The sequence below is a fragment of the Rhipicephalus microplus genome, chromosome X (genome assembly GCF_043290135.1).
Source record: "Rhipicephalus microplus isolate Deutch F79 chromosome X, USDA_Rmic, whole genome shotgun sequence".
Lineage (NCBI taxonomy): Eukaryota > Metazoa > Arthropoda > Arachnida > Ixodida > Ixodidae > Rhipicephalus > Rhipicephalus microplus.
This window is the reverse complement of record NC_134710.1, coordinates 173,139,855-173,158,804: the sequence shown is the minus strand read 5'-3', so window position 1 is coordinate 173,158,804 and position 18,950 is coordinate 173,139,855. Positions and strand designations below refer to the sequence as shown.

Sequence of the window (18,950 nt, the reverse complement as noted above, 5' to 3'; positions counted from 1 at the left end):
CACGGGGCTTACAAACGTAACTCCCCCTTACATACTCAGTAAAACACGTGCGAGTACACGAGCGTCCGAAGACATGCCATATGCTAAAACTACCGCACATAGCTCTCACACTCAGGCATACTCCCTCGATTCTGTTATGACTCCGAACGACATCGCAGATGTACGCAAAGACGAGAACAGCAAACAGAAACGAGGGAACACATCGAACGGTAGCAGCCGCAACAACGCGCGCCGTCTGGAGCTTTTCTTGTAACTGGCGAGGGGTGTCCTAAAACATTTTAAGAGACTATACCGCGTACGTGCGGACAGCATCGCGCTATATCTGCACCTCAAACTATATGTATTTAATTAAGCCAACAAAAGACATTATACACAGTGCGTCTAAGTGTCCTGTATACGCATACTTTTACGCTTCCACGCGCGGAGGCATGCCGCAACCTCCAGTATGGGTGTAAATATTTTGACATAGACTAAAGCACACCTTAAAGCGAGCCCTTTCAGCAATGCAGACACAATGTACGATTCGCCTTTGATAAGTGATTTTGAGTGATGCAATTGCTTACGCAACAGCGCGCATAGCAGTCTCAACTCGTTCAAAGACAGTTTTACTTGGACAACTGCAACAGCCTCGCGTAGGTGGGATACTGTTGGGAATGACAGGCAGCCTATCTCCGCAGGGCTACTGCAAACGTCTAGCTAAAGCTGTGAAATGAATGCCTACGAAAGCAGTACACTGGCCGCACATGGTCATGTGTCTAAAGCTATTCCTCACTCCAAGCGTCACTGCCGAGCACGGAGCATGGCGTGACGGCCGCGAAATTAAGATGCGCATGTTCGCTGGATCTCAAAAGTTTCAAAACTATACGAGACCCGCAACGGGGCCAGCAGTATACGCCGGCAACGCATTGAAAGAGACGGAGGCCCGTTCCGGCGGCGGCACGAGACACCCCGGCGCCGGGGTGGGCGGGTGAACCCGCCACAACATCGCCGAACGGCAAACGTGTGATATGCGTGGCGCGTGCGGCGACGCCTTCATCGCGGAAGCAATCGCGGTTCCCGAGAGCGCTGCGATTTCGCCTGAAAATGTTCTCTCTTTTCTGTTTCCACCTTTCAAAACGGGTCAAGTAACTACCCCAAGAGAATCGGCGTGCTATAACCCCCTTTTGACACATTTTTTTTCTTAGAGTGTACGACAGACGAGTTTCACGTTATTCATGTCATAACAAGACATAGATAGATAGATAGATAGATAGATAGATAGATAGATAGATAGATAGATAGATAGATAGATAGATAGATAGATAGATAGATAGATAGATAGATAGATAGATAGATAGATAGATAGATAGATTCAGAGTGCCTTTGGTTCACAAAAGAATGTTTCGCATTTGAAAAAACAGAAATTATAACCATATATAATATAGTATAGTATAGCAAAAAGTGGGCAAGAGAGAGGTGAGAGGATAAAATCCTATAGTAGCCAAACCAGGTTCAGCCAAGTGGATCAATACATCCCCTGTGGCCCAGCCTTTACACCAGTTTGTGCACGCGGCGCTATTTGCTCTTTTCCTTTTTCGGAGAGGTGCTCAGATTCAAAGTACTGGCACATGCAATGTGCTTACCTGCGTGTATATCTATCATGTAAACAGCTGACAAAGTTTCTTATAGTATTTCGGCTCAACAATGGAAAAAAAAAAAAAAAAAAAACTCGCGTGGTTGACTCTCAACGGTGTATTCTTGTACGGCCTTGGCACGAACGCAAGTGTTGTTTTTTTCTTCATTACGAGCAAAACAGATATATTTGCTTAAGGAGAGCATCTGCACGTGCACTGTGGCTCTATGAGTGCTTCCACGTTGTAAGCAGCATTTATTGCCCCTTAATGATATTCCACATGTACAAAGTGGTCATAACATGACCCATCGACGTCTTCCATAAAGTTAACTGTGGTAACAAAGAATTAAACAATGGGCATCCGGCCAGCCTTTCGTGGAATCCTCTTGGTGAGCTCTAAGAAGGATGAACGGAGTACCAAGGTCGATGCAAAGCTCCTCCGTGCCAGGGCGTTAGCTTTTATCTTCTGCATTTGTTGGTGCTTCCTAGTTCTCCTTTTTATTAATATTTTATTTATATTTAGCACATTATGGGAGGGTAGGCTACGTTAGAGCCAGCTATCCCAACATCATGGCAGTAATGTACACTTAAACAAGGAAGTTAGAACAACCTAATCAATCGCCACCTACCTTCTCTTTCTATTCTTTTTTCCTTCCCCCCCCCCCCATTTTTTTAATCGTTAGAGCTTGGTCGCTGTGGGGATAGTTTTTTTTTTTTTTTGCTGCTTGCATTGTCCATTGAAGCACCTTTAACATTCCCTCTTTCTTGTTCGTTCATCGCGTTCAATTTTCCAGCAGAGCCTTGCCACTGTTGTCAAGGCTTGATGGATTAGTATGGCTTTGAATGCTTTCATACAGGATAATGGTTCTGTAGCCACCCGTCCGCTGAAATCTTTGACACTTGTAGGATTGCCGTTTACGGCTGGCCATTGACAACGGGTGTGGAGGTAGCATTTGGGCCACTGACGTACGGTGTGCGAAAAACGTTAAATGGAATTGTATGAAGACGTTGCTACAACACTGCAACGATCAACGCAGTTGTATAAAGGCTATCTCGCTAGAGCAGCGAGAACATTGAACATGCATTCATGGTCGTATTAGTCGTATTAGGATCCTACACTAGTAATATACGTTGTGCCAAAAAGGAAGTACGGTTGGACTTGCGCGCACCAAATGTGTGTGCGCGTTAAGTTCAGGCTCCCTGTTGAGACATATTTTCATGAAGAGCTGGAGTGCTTTGTTTGACTATTTATCTGACATGCTACTCTAAGCTTTTGGTGATGATTGCGGTATATACACTGATAAACACTTTACATATACAGCCCTTAGGAGATCATTCTCATTACGTCTACGAATCATGTCCGCCTTAAATGAAACCCGTTGACACGGCCGTAAAGCTCTGCAATGAAGATTTGTGGGTGTCGTCAAGCTTTAGTTTCTGGCAGCTTTCTTCGCTCGTCTTTTCCAGGGTTCTTTACTTTAACCCTATAGCATTCATAACAACAACAGAAACATTATTATTATATTACATTAATAATACATATTACAATTATTATTGATGTACACAAAATGTGGAAGCAGCTACCCCTCTCTCACGTTTCTAAGCACGCGTCACTTTCACATGCTGTTTATTTTTATCGCAGCTGCACAGTGGCAAACCTCAAACGCTGCCACGTATAGCACTTGCAGAAAGATTTAAAAAAAAAAAAAAAACAGCGGAAGCAGCGCTCCATCATCGGCAGGTTATGGGCGCGAGCGCTCATATCAAACCGAGCGGCGTGGTGCAGCGGGAGAGGTCATCTGTGCACGCCAGAGTTGCGGTCGACCGCTCTGGAGCAACGACCATGGGCGCGCCTTTCGCCTGCGCGCGGAGCCCCCCGGCGGACGACCGCGGGACTCAAAAACGATCGCCCCCCTCCATAGCGGCGGTGAGCGCGAGCGCTCGTGCGCGCAGAAATACAGAAACGAAGATGGGGGGCGTTGCGCAGGCGTCAAAGGGTCCCCGCTAGTCATCCAATACGCGGCCGGTTATGACGGCTCCTCGGTTGGTGCCGTGACCGAGGGGCGGCGCTCTCTGCGGCGGCATCCCCTCCCTTCTTTCTTCGCCCACCGCCAGGGCCGCAGCGGCGCTGCAAGCGCTCCGATCACTCGAGCGCTGCTCGCCGGCGAGCCTCCATCCCAGCTCTGTGGTGTCCCGCCGACGGTATGGCGGGGGCCCCGCTGCGACCGGGACGCTGCTGCTTGTGACCGCCTGGGCGCCCAGACCGCGGCCGCCACCCCCGACTACGAGAGCCGCTGCACAGCAAGGAGCACGTCTTTCGTCGGCCGGCAAGCCGCCCCTTGAACACCGTGCGCGACTGTTTGGCTCCTCACGTGGACCCCCATCCCGTGCATCTTGCGAACCTCGTGCACAGCGACCCCTGTGACTCTCGCGGCGCCGCTCTGCATAGACCGACGCTGTTCAGTAGATCTTGATACTGTTTGGAACATTGCCTCCGAGTCAACCTGGTGCTCCGACGAAATTTCTCAGGACGACAGGTGCCTCGCTGCGTCGCGACACCTGCTAGTGTGTCGTCGGGGAACTTGTGCAAGACGTCGCTTTGCGACCGCGTGCACTTTGGGTGTGTTGTCACGGACGAGCGTCGCTTGCCGTAGCCACGCTGGAGAACTTGGTGTGAAACCCTGATCGCCGCTGGCTGCAGACTTGAGTGACCGCCAGCCGGCTCGAGGTTAGCTGGTGCCGGAGGCACGTAGTTGTCGAGTGTGGTGACGGTACCGCGGTCCAGCTGACTATGTCCCGACGGAAGCAAGCTTGTCCCAGTAGGCACATCGCGTCACCAGCGTCAAGCTCCCTCTGCGTCGGGAATAGCCACAACGGTGAGTGCGCCGCGCGTGAATCTCGCGCCGCTTCCGCTGTCAGGCCTGTGGCGGCAGCGCCTGGTGGCGGAAAGCACGTGACACCGCGCTGCACGCCTTGAGCACAGCTGCATCCGGACAACGGAGGCGGGACGTTTCCTCATAGACTTCACTTTAACGCGGTCAACAGCCCATCCATAGCCAGGTGCATGAAAACGCACAAGCGGTGACATTGCGTAACATTCACACATGAGGACGATGGCTTTTAACTTGACTACATTGCGCTTGCACACACGAGCGTTAGTATACCATTACATAATGCCTCGTGACCGCATCGCTTCTTTAGCATGTGTTTCAAAACTTTAGTTTTGGAGCACATCTGCCTCACCACGCAATTGAACCCTGTGTCTCATATGAAGCCACTGAACGGCACGTGAATCGTCACGCCTGTTAAGTAGTAAGGGCGCTTGCAACCATTGTACCATCCATAGCCTGTTGACCAATGTACGTGAACACATGATTGTTTTCTAGCAGAATTTGACGCTTACGTCGCCCTATTTTTTTTTTTTAAGTAACTCGCATTCAAACTTGGGTGCCACAGGTACATGCAATGCGGGTGGGACGCTTGACGCAAGAACTACCACTGATAATATGCATTTTAATTCTTAAACTTTGTTAAACTGATTGATTGATACGTGGGGTTTAACGTCCCAAAACCACTATATGATTATGACAGACGCCGTAGTGGAGGGCTCCAGAGATTTAGACCACCTGGGGTTCTTTAACGTGCACCCAAATCTGAGCACACGGGCCTACAACATTTCCGCCTCCATCGGAAATGCAGCCGCCGCAGCCGGGATTCGAGCCCGCGCCCTGCGGGTCAGCAGCCGAGTACCTTAGCCACTAGACCACCGCGGCGGGGCAACTTTGTTAAACTACTCATGAATTTGATGCTTCTGACAGGGATTGGTGATTAAATAACGTATGGCGCAAGCTTGCAGCTAAAAAAAAAAAACAATGGGGGGAAGGGGCAGGGGAGGCGTAATGTGAACCTTTGTGGGGCAGATGGCTTAAGACATATTTATTTCTTTAGCCATTTTTCCTATACTCACCGATCTGCTTTTTAACAAATGGCTATCTATATATGACGCATGTAATCTACAGTGAAAAAAATAATGAAGATGTATAGTTGTATTTACTTATCCTGCGCAACTTAGGAAATCGTTAATCATACAGGTGTAATCATACAGACCCGTAATGTCCGATCTATTGCAAACTAAACCGAAAGGTTCGGTATGAGCTATAACGAGACGCTTGCTCATTCCACTGACCTATAGAAATATGGTCGTGTAGGAACTGCACAGGCAACGGAGCACAATGTGGGTGCCTGATACATCTATTTAGTTATACACCGCAACTCTATATAGGAGTGATTCAAAGGAGAGAGCGCTTTGTGGGCGCAGTGAATTAAACTCGGCGTTCGTTTCATTCACTGTCCCTGCAGTACAAAAGCGGAAGGCGGTGGTATAGAATTATGTCGATATGATTTTGTCGCTTGCTTGGCTTTTGCGTGACAGGAAGCATTTTCAGCCCAACTGCATGGCGGTGGAACTGACTCGCACGATTTATGTCTCATTCTCCTCCTTTTCCTGCGCGTATTGCGGTTCTGCTCAAACATTCGTGGCTGCAATGAGTCTTGATGGTAATTTCCAGAGAATACTCAGGGACACGAGGAGCTTTTCCTGACGGCAAACAATAACTGGTCGTTGTACAAAGAGCTTCGAGGCGCATATGTGATGCAGGCTTGATTAAATTGTCAACGTCGCGCCGCATGAACAACCACACAGAGAAAGAAACACATATAGACACTACACACTGCCTTCAACAATCTCGATCCGCTCAAAGACGCGCACGTGAAAGAACCGGTGGTTGGAATATGCCCTATTGAGTTACAGCTCGGTGCTGTCATGCCGCGGACAGGCCTTGTAGGCTATAGTACACCGTCGCATATGTGTCCTGGGAGAGCTTTTAAGTAAAGTGTAAACATAAGAGTTTGTCTTCTTTGTTAGGCACAATATTAATGAAAACTGATAGGCAATAACGACAGGGAAAGTATAGAGAATGTTGTAATAAGTAATTGAGTATGTCGAAGGCAAGTTAAACATATCCCTACGTCCTCTCGTCTCGGTCATCAAAATTATAAAACGTAATCCCCACTGGCAGCACAAGTGTAAACAAGAACGACATGCTACGTGAAAACCCGGACATAGCTGTTAGATGCATGCGGATTACGGAAGCTCTCCTATTCGTGCCAGCAGCCAAACAGTTTTTGGATCGTTTAAGCTACAGAAATCAGAAAAATAGCAAGCAAAATACGCGACCCGGGCCCATATTATTAGCGTCGCAGTTGATGCGCGCGCTGTGCTTGCAAATAGTAGCAGAGGCGTTTGCATTATAGACGCGCGTGCATGGTTTTAATCTTGGTTGCGAGCAATCTCTTAAGAGTCGCACGCACATTTCAATTGTCCCCGTTCGTGCACTCTTGTCTGACTGGAAATGCACTAGATCGCGACCAGGATCGAAAACGTGCTCCATCTAGTAAGTATGACGCTGCATGCTTTCATCGAATAAGAGGTTCTGTCAGCCATCGAGTTTTTTCTTTCTTTTCGCGGATTTGTATGGAGATGCTTCGGTATTGAGCGGAAAGGGAGGGGGGGGGGGTTGCCTGACACGACGAACTACACGGGGTGCCGAGTGTTTCCTTAATGTTTGCTCTCGTTCTCCTATTCTTCAGCTCGTACACAGTGGTCACGTTATAGTTTCCAGGATGTGCGAGATAAACTATTGGCGCGGACTTCCTTCTGAAACTCATCCGCTGTGACACGCGTGCGTTGAACTGTTCGAGAGGATCCGATAGTTGGATCGCTCAGTTTCCTGCTCCGCGCGAGGTTCCATCACGCTTATCGCTTACCTCTGGGCCAGAAAAATTTAGTTCAGCCCTTCGCTTTACCGAAAACAAGTAAACGTGCTTTGAGTGAGCGAATCAAGAGAGAGAACAGTATAGACGCTGCTGATCGTGGAAACCGCAGCTCCGATTTTCTGATGGGGGTAGAATGAATCTACGTGCCGAAGCACGCATATATAACCATGCCTGAGAGGGCGTTTACCAGCAGTTACTGTGGCCTGGAAACTACTTGGCGCGGTTGGACGCAACTTGCTTGAAGGCTTGAGAACGGCGAGACAAGCTGCTCCTCCCCCCCCCCCCCCCCCTCGACTGCGGTTTTCTTCAACGCGACAAAACTGTGTCGCTCTTACTTTGCTTGTCACTCTCATGTTTTCTCATCGTCAATCTCTGTGACCCTACTCTTGAGTGCTTCCTTAAAGCCCTTCATTATCAGAAGAATGCTTGGCCATTTGATACACATGTGCGAAGTGTGCCTGCTGAGATGAAATACCACGTGTATTATGGTATGAGCATGTGCTTTTTTGATGTACTATGAGTATGTGTCCGCATCACTTTTTAGAGCTAGGCATCGTATGTAGTATCAGAGTTGCAGATAGCCTTTTAACCAAGGCGAGGGAAGGGAAGTGATTGCACATGATATTGGGCGTATTAGCTAAATAAGGACCTTGTAAAATGAAGGAGAGAGAGAAAAAAATTTCACTGATGATCATGAGAGAGGGGGGTTTGTTTAAGATGAAACATGTTATCATGTGCCGAAACAAAGTATGAAGCGTGATAAACAGTCTCATAAAATGCGGAATAAAAAATTCATGTTTGGAATTCGTGACAACTAAAATATCAGGTCTATACCAGTTAAGTTGTACTGTATGGTGTTTACGGTCACTATGGTATTTCCCCATAACGTACATATTCTTGTGACAACTTCACTTGAGTGGTTCAAGCATGTTTGCATTGAGTGCTCATTAACCTCGTATACGTAACAAAGGTTCATAAATATCTACAAGAATTCATCGCTATAGTGCTAGTGTTTAAATCAAAACATTGCAGAAGTATAAGAGAGATGTGTGCATGAAGTGACGAAAAATTGTCGAAAAGTGTATGCCGCCGGAGCCAGCGTTTCGGCACGCGCATCTTGTCCTCGTCGTCAAGGCAGCAACCTATCTTGACAAAGGCCACTTGTCAAAACGCTGGCCCTGTCGACATGCTCTGCTCAACGGTTTTTTCATTACACTGATGTTTGTGGTGGCTTTCCTGTAACCATCTAACCAAATTCACTTTTCGAATGCTAAACACTTACTGCATGCAACGTCGCACTGTTACTCAAAGTAGTTTACTTTTGTCGTAGTTCTCTGCGAAAACTTAGACGACTTATTTGCCGATTGTGTCTAAGATATTGCGTACCATTTCTTCGACTCAGTTTCCTTCCTTTCATTCTTCTGCGCGACTGACATCCACACACGAAACCGTATGCTGTAGTGCACACATTTGTAGTGTCATTGCAGGAAGGCTAATTTCATCTAACGCAACTTTAAAGACCCCACATCTGTCACAACGACGTGACTATAAACGCGCTTTAACACAAATGGCTCGATGCATAGCGCTTGTGCTTTGTGAATAAAAAGCGATTGAATCATCGCATATCGTGCCCATGTGTCCCCTCTATGTTGCGTTAAGATATAAGATGTCCGAGGCATGTCTCGACCAATTGCGAACGACCTGCTTTGTGCTTGAAAGAACGCCGTTGACGTCTTTCAAGTCCAAGGCCGGTCGGACGTGACAGTGAACAGTGTAATTATCATATCATATTAATTCTTCTTTACTTACTTTCATATGTATGTCATCAATATTTCTGTTACATATGTATTTAGGTGAAGTGCAGAAAATAAGGAGTTGATATATGAACTAAACAAAAATTAGGATTACCTTTTCTTGACTTTGTTGTTCCTTTGATCTATATAAGCTTGCACTATATACAAACATTTATATCTCATGAAGAACAGGTTATTAAACATATGCCTAAATCATACCTCGTGTTGCAAATGGAAGCACGTAAAGGAAAAAAGAAAACATGTCAGTGTAAATTAACAACACAATATACGTATCTCGTTTGTAAATTGTTTTCAAAATTGTAATTTGTTGGTAGCCTAGCCGCTTTCCTGTCTCCCTCGCTGTTTCCTGTGCTGTTTCATTTTTGGATGAATATATCGCCTTGTTGTAAACAAGCGTGTCACAGCATTGTATCTTTTCAACCAATTCGTCAAAATTGGCTTGTTCGTTCGGAACACTTAAGAGTCCTTCTCAGAAAAAAAAGTGAGCCTGACACGTTTAAGCAGTCCGTTTTCTTCTTCAATATTCAATTTATTTTATCAAAACTATCACAGGTCCTCCATGCTTGTGCAAATGTTTTTGTTTCTCCAAGTATAGACGTCAGAAACATGACGCCTGCATGGCAATATTCTTTTCAACCGCCCCCTCTAGGTACCGTTCTCAAGCCTTTCAAGCGCTGCACTTGAGTGTAATAGACGAATGGCGTGGTTTGACATTGCCTAATCGAAGTGTTTTGCTTGGCACGACGATATTTCCATGCTACCTGTTGTCAAAATCAGACAAATGATTTGATTAATTACGCTGAATAAGCTACTTAATGACAATGATAGTGAGTGACCTTTGTGCGCGACCGTGGTGACCGCAGTAAATGCAAGGGATCTCAGCCTGAATATCAAGGGATCTCAACCGAGACCCTGCCGGCCACTGCAGGGTCTCGGAAGCAGAATCTACGAAGTGTCATCGGTGGTCAAGTTCAGCGGCGGGATCGGTTGGAGTTTTCGAGTGAGGACAAAACATTTTCGTAAATTCGAGCATTTGTTTTTTCTCTAATGCTGGGGTTCATTATTAACCGATGAGCACGTCAGTGCCTCATAAAAGTTTCCTTGATAGGCTGATTAATCTAGGCACATTTTTCTATCTTTCTGTATTTTATTAATGACCCCTCATCTGCTGCAAGCCATTCTTCCATAGAACATCCATTGACACACGTGATATCGAGCACAGCCAGGAAAAAAATAATAATTATTGCCCGCGCTTTTTGTTTCCCCGTATGATAAGGAACGCTGATAATGTAGTCATACACCAAGTTCGGGAACGTTCAGCAAACTGTGTCACACAACTTAAGATCGTTATGTGCCACGCGAATACCGGTAGCGCTTGCACCTTATGAAGCTCGTTGTTTACAAAGTTCGCGGTTGCAGTATGTAGTCGCAGTGGGTGTACTAGCGCCGTATGTCCTTCAGGCGAAAAGCGATGGAAAAAAAAATAAAAAAAAGGGAAGTCATGCTGGAGTTCCCATGCACTGTAATCCGCAACTTGAAGGGGCACGGCGAATGCGAGTGGGCACGCTTTGGCCGACCGTAGGTTGGGTGGGGAGGACGATCGAGCTGGCTGGCGAAAAGCAGCGCTCATCGCGGCTCGCTCTTCCTCTCGCGGTCGTGAGAGACGCGGCCGGCAAATGGGCCCGAACCGTGAAAGCGAGAGTGTCGGCCCTCCTTCGGGCATCGCGCGCTCTCTCCCCACGCCGCGCGCGCCCCTGTGTGTGTGTAATGATAGTTTCGCTTAGGCGATGACCGTGTAAACGGAGGGCGGGAAGGCTGCCGGTTAGTGCTAAGTTGAGACATTAGCCAGCCAGTCGCGCCGCCGCCACCCCTCGTCGGGGCCGCCGGCCCCGTTTAATAGTCACACGCGCCATGCACGTTCACTGGCCGCGAGGGCAGTTCACTCCATCTTACTTCTTTCATTGTTTTTCAACTGCCAGCCTTTCGCCATCGTGAGCACCTCAGTGGACTTATTTACTTTGAGGCGATCCAAGGCTCGAAGAAAGTAAGCAGGGTACTGAAGCTGTTCTCGTTCTTTGTCTCATTCCCCCTGAAGCTGTAAGCTCAAGTTTAAGGAAGCTGGCATGTATGGACAACGTCACACTTTCAGCGTACAGCTGTACCTCCTGGCTGATGCATTTTGTCTTTCAATCTTCCCTGTCATGGTCACATCATTTGGATACGTGATGTATATACAGGTTGTCTTAGCGGAAACAACTGCCTCGGATAAGCTGGCTGGCGTTTCGATAGGTGCTCACTTCATCAAGGGTGCCTCATCATCCTTGGCGTGTTATAGTTGAGTTGTATGCCGTTACGACTATGTGTGCAATTGCAGCTGTTCTTGTTAGATTCCGTATAAATTCCAGAAAATTGTTAATACGATTCCTGGTGCATCGCTGGATAAGCATTTATTTGCATTAGCCTCGTACTGAATATATTTGCGCACGTATGTTTTCCTTGAGTGACTTGAGCCTAGTCTCAGTATGCCTGAACGTTACGCTCGAGCTAAGTCTCGATAATGCCGCCAGTTACAATGAAAAGAAGCAGAATGGGCGATAGGTAGGTGGTGGTTGGGGCCATTAAAAGCCACTACGCTGTACGGACTGTTCGAGGGAACGCTTGCGTGTATCCGGATTTTGCTCTCTCGAAAAATTGCAGCGAGAGATTTGCGCAGTACCACTGGTGTTTTTCAGTTCTTATTCATTTTGACAGACTAGCGCCGTGCATAAACTATGTTTTCTCGTTCAGTTGGAGTAAGGGGCGCCAACAATATGACAGCCGCTCATTTGAGCGGCTTTCTTGAATCGAGAACATGGCCAGCTAGGCCATGTTGGTTGGTTTCCGTGGTATAAGTTCAGAACAGCAAATAACACACGGTACAAAGCAAGAACACATCAGCGCTGTTTGTGTCACTTCATGATCTGGCCCTCATGTTAAGCGTTGTTTTATATTATCATGGCTCTCTTTAACAGTGAGTCGTACTGCACACATATGCTAAAAGGTGTTTCCTTCCAACCAGGTGGTTCAACTTAAAGGTACAAGAAGATCCTTAGCAAGCTTCGTTTTATTTTATCCGTGCCAGTGTTTCGAAGCGTCGTGATCCCGAGAAGAGGCATTCATACTTTGAGGTTACCCCATTAATCGGTGGCACCGTTTGTCTGCATTAGGGGCGTAGCAAGAAGTTAATTTCAGGGATGGAATATCCGACCTTTCTACCCCTCCCCCCCCCCCCCCGCCTTTTCTGATCATGATTGTTTGTGGGAATGTTCAATGTAAAAATTTTCCGCGGGTGGGAGTGGTTAAAGCCTCCTCTGGCTAAGGCAATCAACTGCAACACTCCTGTGATATGTGCAAACGTTAGAGCTTGGGATGACTTGTGCTCACATTTAAACAAACTCTCGGTAGCGGTAATTTACCAGGAAATTCAACGAAGCGTCAAGCGTCCCACACGTCAACGAGTGATTGCCAAAGAACTGTCGCGCTCATTATATTGCAGTGCTATTTTTTTTTCTCGGTAATAAAGCTGATTATTCTCACGCACCTAAACATTTATTCTCGTGTTCTAATTAGGACGCTGCATATGCCATAACAAAGTATAGAAAAAAAAACACAAACAGACCGACAGAAAAAAAAAAAACATTTGGATTCTGTTATCTGTGTCACTGATATTTACGTGAGCTTCTAGGATACTTACGTGACACCATACTTTGCTGATGTTTACTTCATTAAGCTCCCATAATTTACACGTTTAAAATTAAATTTTCATTACCCTTATTACACATTTATTATCGCTGAAATTCTTGTTCTTTATGTTCACTGTATTCGTGCTATATTTATTCACGAAATTAGATGATTGACTATTCGCGGTGCGGATAACTTCTCTTTCGCTTCCATATTCCCCGGTGTCCGCATATAACTGCTTATGCTTTTCCTGTTATTAAACGGTGTGGTTGTCATTGTATGCTACACTTTACTTGTATCCCAATTTTAAGCAATCTATAGAGGTCATAACTTGACGTCTTCACCATCTTAAAATAATCACCAAAAATCAATCAACAAAAGCCCTAGAAAATCACATCAAAGTTTTACACTGAAGGATACATATAGGTACTACTGCGCTTCTCATACCCCTTTTTTTTCTACTTGGTCGGTAAGTTTTATCTTATTCTAACGATTATATTGCTTGCTTCTTACTCTTTCTCTGGACAAGGTTGATTGATATGTGGGGTTTAACGTCCCAAAACCACTATATGATTATGAGAGACGCCGTAGTGGAGGGCTCCGGAAATTTAGACCACCTGAGGTTCTTTAACGTGCACCCAAATCTGAGCACACGGGCCTACAACATTTCCGCCTCCATCGGAAATGCAGCCGCCGCAGCCAGGATTCCAACCCGCGCCCTGCGGGTCAGCAGCCGAGTACCTTAGCCACTAGACCACCGCGGCGGGGCTCTGGACAAGGTTCACAGCAGTGTCCACGACACTGGTTTTTGAGTTAGCTTACCCTGTGGTCAGTTTACAGCAGTCGACTTTTGTCTGTGGTTCTCCCCGCTGAATAGCTCATCTCACCCAAACAGTGTACAAGAACAAAACATACGGCCCACTTAAAGTCAACAACGCTCCGGCCTTGTCGAGTCTGTGTGTTTGGTCACGCTCGCGAGAAATTTATAGGGCACGACTCTTTGCACCGGATGCCTTGGCCGCCACAGAGAGCACCGAGACGCGCGCATATGGCAGCGCCCATAAAGCAAAGTCGTGTTTCAGGGATCTTGTCGAAGCGCTGCAAAGGCTCCTCCGGCCTCGCGTATACGAAGTCGGGACGGGTCTTTTGGAACCTGTCCACCTTCCCTCTCAGCGTGCAGGGTGAGAGCGCATTTCTTGCATAAGGTTAACGCGAAAACAAACACGGGTTTTACGATACATGCTTGATGGGAGACACCACATGGTCTATGTGTACACGCGCACAAAACTATCAGGCCTATCGTGCATTTAGCCGAGGTGATAGATTAATGGAAACGAGGGGTTCTGACTCCCCCCACATTTTTTTTATCAATTTTTCTCTTCGTCTTTTGACACCAAAAAGCGTTGTATAAGTGAGTCGTACGGTTAAGGTGTGTGGTACTGTAAAAGGGATGGAACAGCGAGTGATGTGTTTTTGTATTAGCCACTTCCTAACAGAGTTTCGGCAGGCCTAAAGACATTCAATACGAGGGGTTGCTGGCCAACTGCTGGTAGGTGCACTGTTCCAACTGCTTTATAGATGTGACAAGAAATGTCGTATAGCTGTCACACGCGCAGCAGGAGTTTCTGTTCCACTGACTCAGCCGTTGCGGCCCTACACGGAAATAATCGCTTTGCGTTGGCAGCTGGGCTAGTCCCTTCCGGTGAATACTGTGAAACATTGCATTAGCGAAGTAAGACGTGGTGGGGATGGAATGAGACGCGTGGACGATGTGTGTCTCTGCCTGTGCTGTCGGTGTCCTTGTTCGCCGGTGTCCTTGAACGCTTTGACTAAAAAAACACACAAACCAAAAAAAACATCAACAGCAAAAGAAAGCATCTATCAGCAATATAATATGGCTACTGCAGTAGTGGTAAATGCAAAGAAATACTGAAATTAGCGTGTCTCGATTCAACACACCAGTTGTAATAGACGCCGTAATGGGGATTGCAACGGATCTGTGTAGACCGGTTCCAGTGTTTCAACGCACACGTGAATCAAGTGTACAAGCCTTCCTTATTAACTTAATTATTCTTTCGTCTTGATCAACAAAGTATTGCACGAGTGAGATTCATCAATATTGTCAATAAATTGCGTAGATGCAAGAAATGCAAGGACGACAAACAATTTAAGAAAATCGTAGCACGTAGGCAGGATAACTGCTCGTCATTAAGGATTACTCGAGGTATTTTCAGAAGGCAAACGTACGAAGGGGAGACAGAAAGCTAGGTGGGCCGATGAGATTAGAAAGTTTGCAGGTATAAGGTGACAGCAGAAAGCACAAGGCCGGGTTGATTGGCGGATCATGGGAGAGGCCTTTGCCCTGCAGTGGGCGTAGTCAGGCTGATGATGATTATGGAAATTAGGGTGAAATAGTTTGATATTGAACACAATTAGGCAACTGCTCCGCAATTTTATGATTTCATAACTGTCTCGAAATCCTTCATGACCTTACTAAATCTCAACAGCATTAAAAAAGTCGAGGACGATCGATCGATAAATTCTAGGTAACATTGTGAAGATGATTTCTCATTGTAGGCCGAGAAGAAGGAAAGCAATATGTGAATCGATGGTAGTTTTTCCGTGAGCAAGTTTATGCAGCAAGACAACGTGGTCACCATGTCTATGGGCCGAAGGCTTTAGCAATAGCTTGTTGTTATGTTGTTTTGGTGAGAAAAAGTGATTGTGATGGTCATGTGTGCATCTAATAGCTTTCTTTTTTTCTCAAGGCACTCCAACCCCTCTTATATCTTTAGAATAATGTGGTGACCACACAAGTGACTATATACTCTAGTGGAGGCCTTAAGAGATCTGCATGCCGCCGGCCGTCACTGTTAAAATGCAGCCAATACTGCCAGGAATCGAACCCACGACCGTGTGAACCGCAGCAAAATGCCAAGGCCATGCAATGAGCTACTGCAGAGGGCTAGCTGTGCATACACCATTTGTTTTCCTTCTCCCTACGTATACTCTGATGTGACAGCTGCGCCCCCTACACTAATGTTCCATGCGCTGGTGCTGTAGGCACTGTACGTAAATAAATTAACAGATAAATAAATAAACAAGTAAATAAATAAATACCTCCACTCATACACCGACTGTGGATATCCTATGATTTTAATTATTAAGGCTTAGTTTGAGATGCCCTAAGGCATTAAGGCCTGAAAGCCCGAAATGCCTCGTCAAAAGCGAAAATTGACCGGCGTCCAGTGTTGGCATCCCGCGTGGACGGCGTCAAACAAGTGGTGTAAATAAATGATCTAATTAATCAACTGTAACGAATCATTTTGCAAACCTTCTATATGTGTATGTTTCGCCGCCGCAAGTGAACGGCTTGAAGTCAACCTTCACACAAACACACACACACACACACACACACACACACACACACACACACACACACACACACATTGCTGCAAAATAATTATGGCTAAAGCACGCTTTCACTGTCAACACTTACTGCTGACTTTGTGCATGGGAAACCTGTGCCAGCAACTTCTCATTGCGCGATTACAAGTGTGATCTGCAAATACCGATAGCAAGTGATCTCAGCTCCGATTGCTGCAACGCTAACAGTTTTGCCTTCGATCCGTCGCTCTTACGCTCGCACATCCGGAAAATGCCGCTGCAAAGGGAAAGGCACCGAGCAGAATTTATACTGGAAGAAAGCAACTCTTACAGCTTTCCATATGATTAACCAGGAACAAGGCGGTTCAATGTTCTCAGGAAACCTAAAGCCTGTTTATCAGATACTAATGTGTATACGGCTCACGAAGTGCCGAATGCTTCAATGTTTACGAATGCTGCAATAAGCGTCCGGAAGATTTTGTTCCGAGGAGTTTCCACTACTTGAGACCGTTGTCCTATGGTTCATTCACGCTATTAAACATGTAAAATTGGCCCGCGGATAAAGAACCGTGAGCCTATACACGGCCGCAAGCACACGGTACACGCCGTATAATAACAGAATGTGAAGGAATGTCCGCGTCGTTCGTCAGAGTAATTGCGCAAGACAAGCCGGATTGTTTTGAATAAAACCTATTAATATTCCCCTCTCTGCGGCTTCGTGCGCACCTTGCGAGGCTTCCCGCCGCCAGTCCGCGCGGCGCTCTCTCCTTGCCACCCGCTGGGAAAACAAATCTTCTGCATTGGTTCTGACTCCCCGTCGGTTATGGCGCAACAACTCTTACCAAATGGTCGTGTCTGGCTTTCGAAACTCGCCGCATGAAGGTGAACAGCCTCGGACTCATATTCGTGGACCGTCCTGGAGCGCGCGTGCTGGCGGAGGGCGCACGCGACCGCCAGAAGGGGCCCGTCCCTGCATCGCCGCGCCCGGCCCCTTCTCGGCCGCCCATTTTTCTGGCCTTGTATAAAGTATAGACTCGTTTCCGTAAGATTCATGTTGCCAATGTGGGCGAGCAACACTCCGACAGGGCTTACTATACTCATTCGGGGGAGAATGCGGTGTTTATTAACTTTATGGTGACGCCGTGCAGGATGAGCTTGAGTTGAGAATGGTTCGATTCTGTCAGCGTCGGACTGTGTATGCGCTCGTAACCATGGTATAGTTACGTGCAGTTAAAACACCGGAGAGCCGCCATGCGGCTGTATGCTGCATAAATTGGTTGGCAGCCGTGAGAAAGGCGAGGCGTTTCGCCACCGACATCTTCTATGGCAGAATGACACACAGCCTGCAGCAACCAGGGTCGTGCGGGCACGGTGTCCAAGCATGCGCTGGTGCGCGCGCGATTTCGATCAGCTTTCCTTTATTTATCCTCCGCCAAGGGCATCCATGGGCGCCGTAGGCTCGCGCCGCTTTGCCGGATGCACGGTTCTCGTGATGCAAGGCGGTCGGGAGAAAGCTTCTAATGGGAATTCATAAAGAGGAAAGATGAAGGCGGCCCCTCAGAGGGGCGCGCACGTCGTTATAGGCATGCGAATACTGCACTTCTGACAGCTCATTAAACGAGCCGGACCCCCAACCCCATGCACGGCGTGCACGCTCATAATTGTTGAATGCGCCCGGGAGGGGGCGGTTCCGCGTCCCTGGATGGGCGAGTCTCGGCCGGCCAGAAAATACTCACCTGATGAACTGCCACGACCGCGGCGTGCTTGCAGATGCCGAAGTTGGTCTGGCCGGCCTTCGTGCGCCGGTGTAATAGTGCCGGACAGACAGCCTCGGGCTCCCAGGTGAAGTGCGCTTTCCATGCTTGCCGTTTGATTCTATGTCGACAACCTTCTGTCTGTTAGCATTGGTGCGACTCGTTGCGTTTGGACATCCCGTCCGCTCAAAACAAACAGCTGCGGGAGCGTGTGCTGGGCACGAAATTCCACGCCACCACGTGTTGGGTTAATGGCGTACACAATTTCGCAAATGTTCGTTTACCGCTATCTACGCATCCAGGTTTTCAATTACGCTAGAAAAAATTGTTGGCGCTGGCATGTATACGTCCTTAGTATAATAAACAATCTAGCGTAAAAATATAGTTCCAAAGTTGGGCTAAAATATCCGCGCGTTTGGCTGTTTAGAAATCTCAGATCGTGTTGAAATGATCTATTACCTGTGATCGGTATTTGTGTCCTTTCTATGCGGGACAGTCGCCAATGGCTGATTCCGGCTTTTCTTTCTGTTCTACTCCTTCCCTGTCCTGTATTTTTTCTGGTGTTGCGCTGTAAGAAAGTTCACGATGGATCCTCAGTTATGTACTTGACATAGCCGTCTAACTCCACCAAATGAAAAAATTGATTATTTTAACTTTCTTAATCACACACCCAAATGATCTTTTTAAACCAGCTTAGACGCCTGAGGCTACAGAAAAAGTAATTGCTAGGACATCGAACTATTGCTGCATTTCTCTGATTTTCGAGTATTTTGGACACCTTTCTTGAAACACCCGGTATACACGGCTGAATTGCTTCGAGGATATTTA

The 18,950-nt window shown here is 46.9% G+C and overlaps 1 protein-coding gene across 1 annotated transcript in view; it reads left to right on the top strand.

Annotated features, from left to right (window-relative positions):
- The first annotated feature begins 3,939 nt into the window (after positions 1-3,939).
- Positions 3,940-18,950, top strand: part of LOC119177157 (sal-like protein 3) — a 156,304-nt gene continuing 141,293 nt past the window's right edge. Inside the window, exon 1 of the mRNA XM_037428557.2 lies at positions 3,940-4,488. Coding sequence (XP_037284454.1) covers positions 4,404-4,488 — 85 coding nt within the window. The 5' untranslated portion in view covers positions 3,940-4,403. The remainder of the gene's footprint in view (positions 4,489-18,950) is intronic.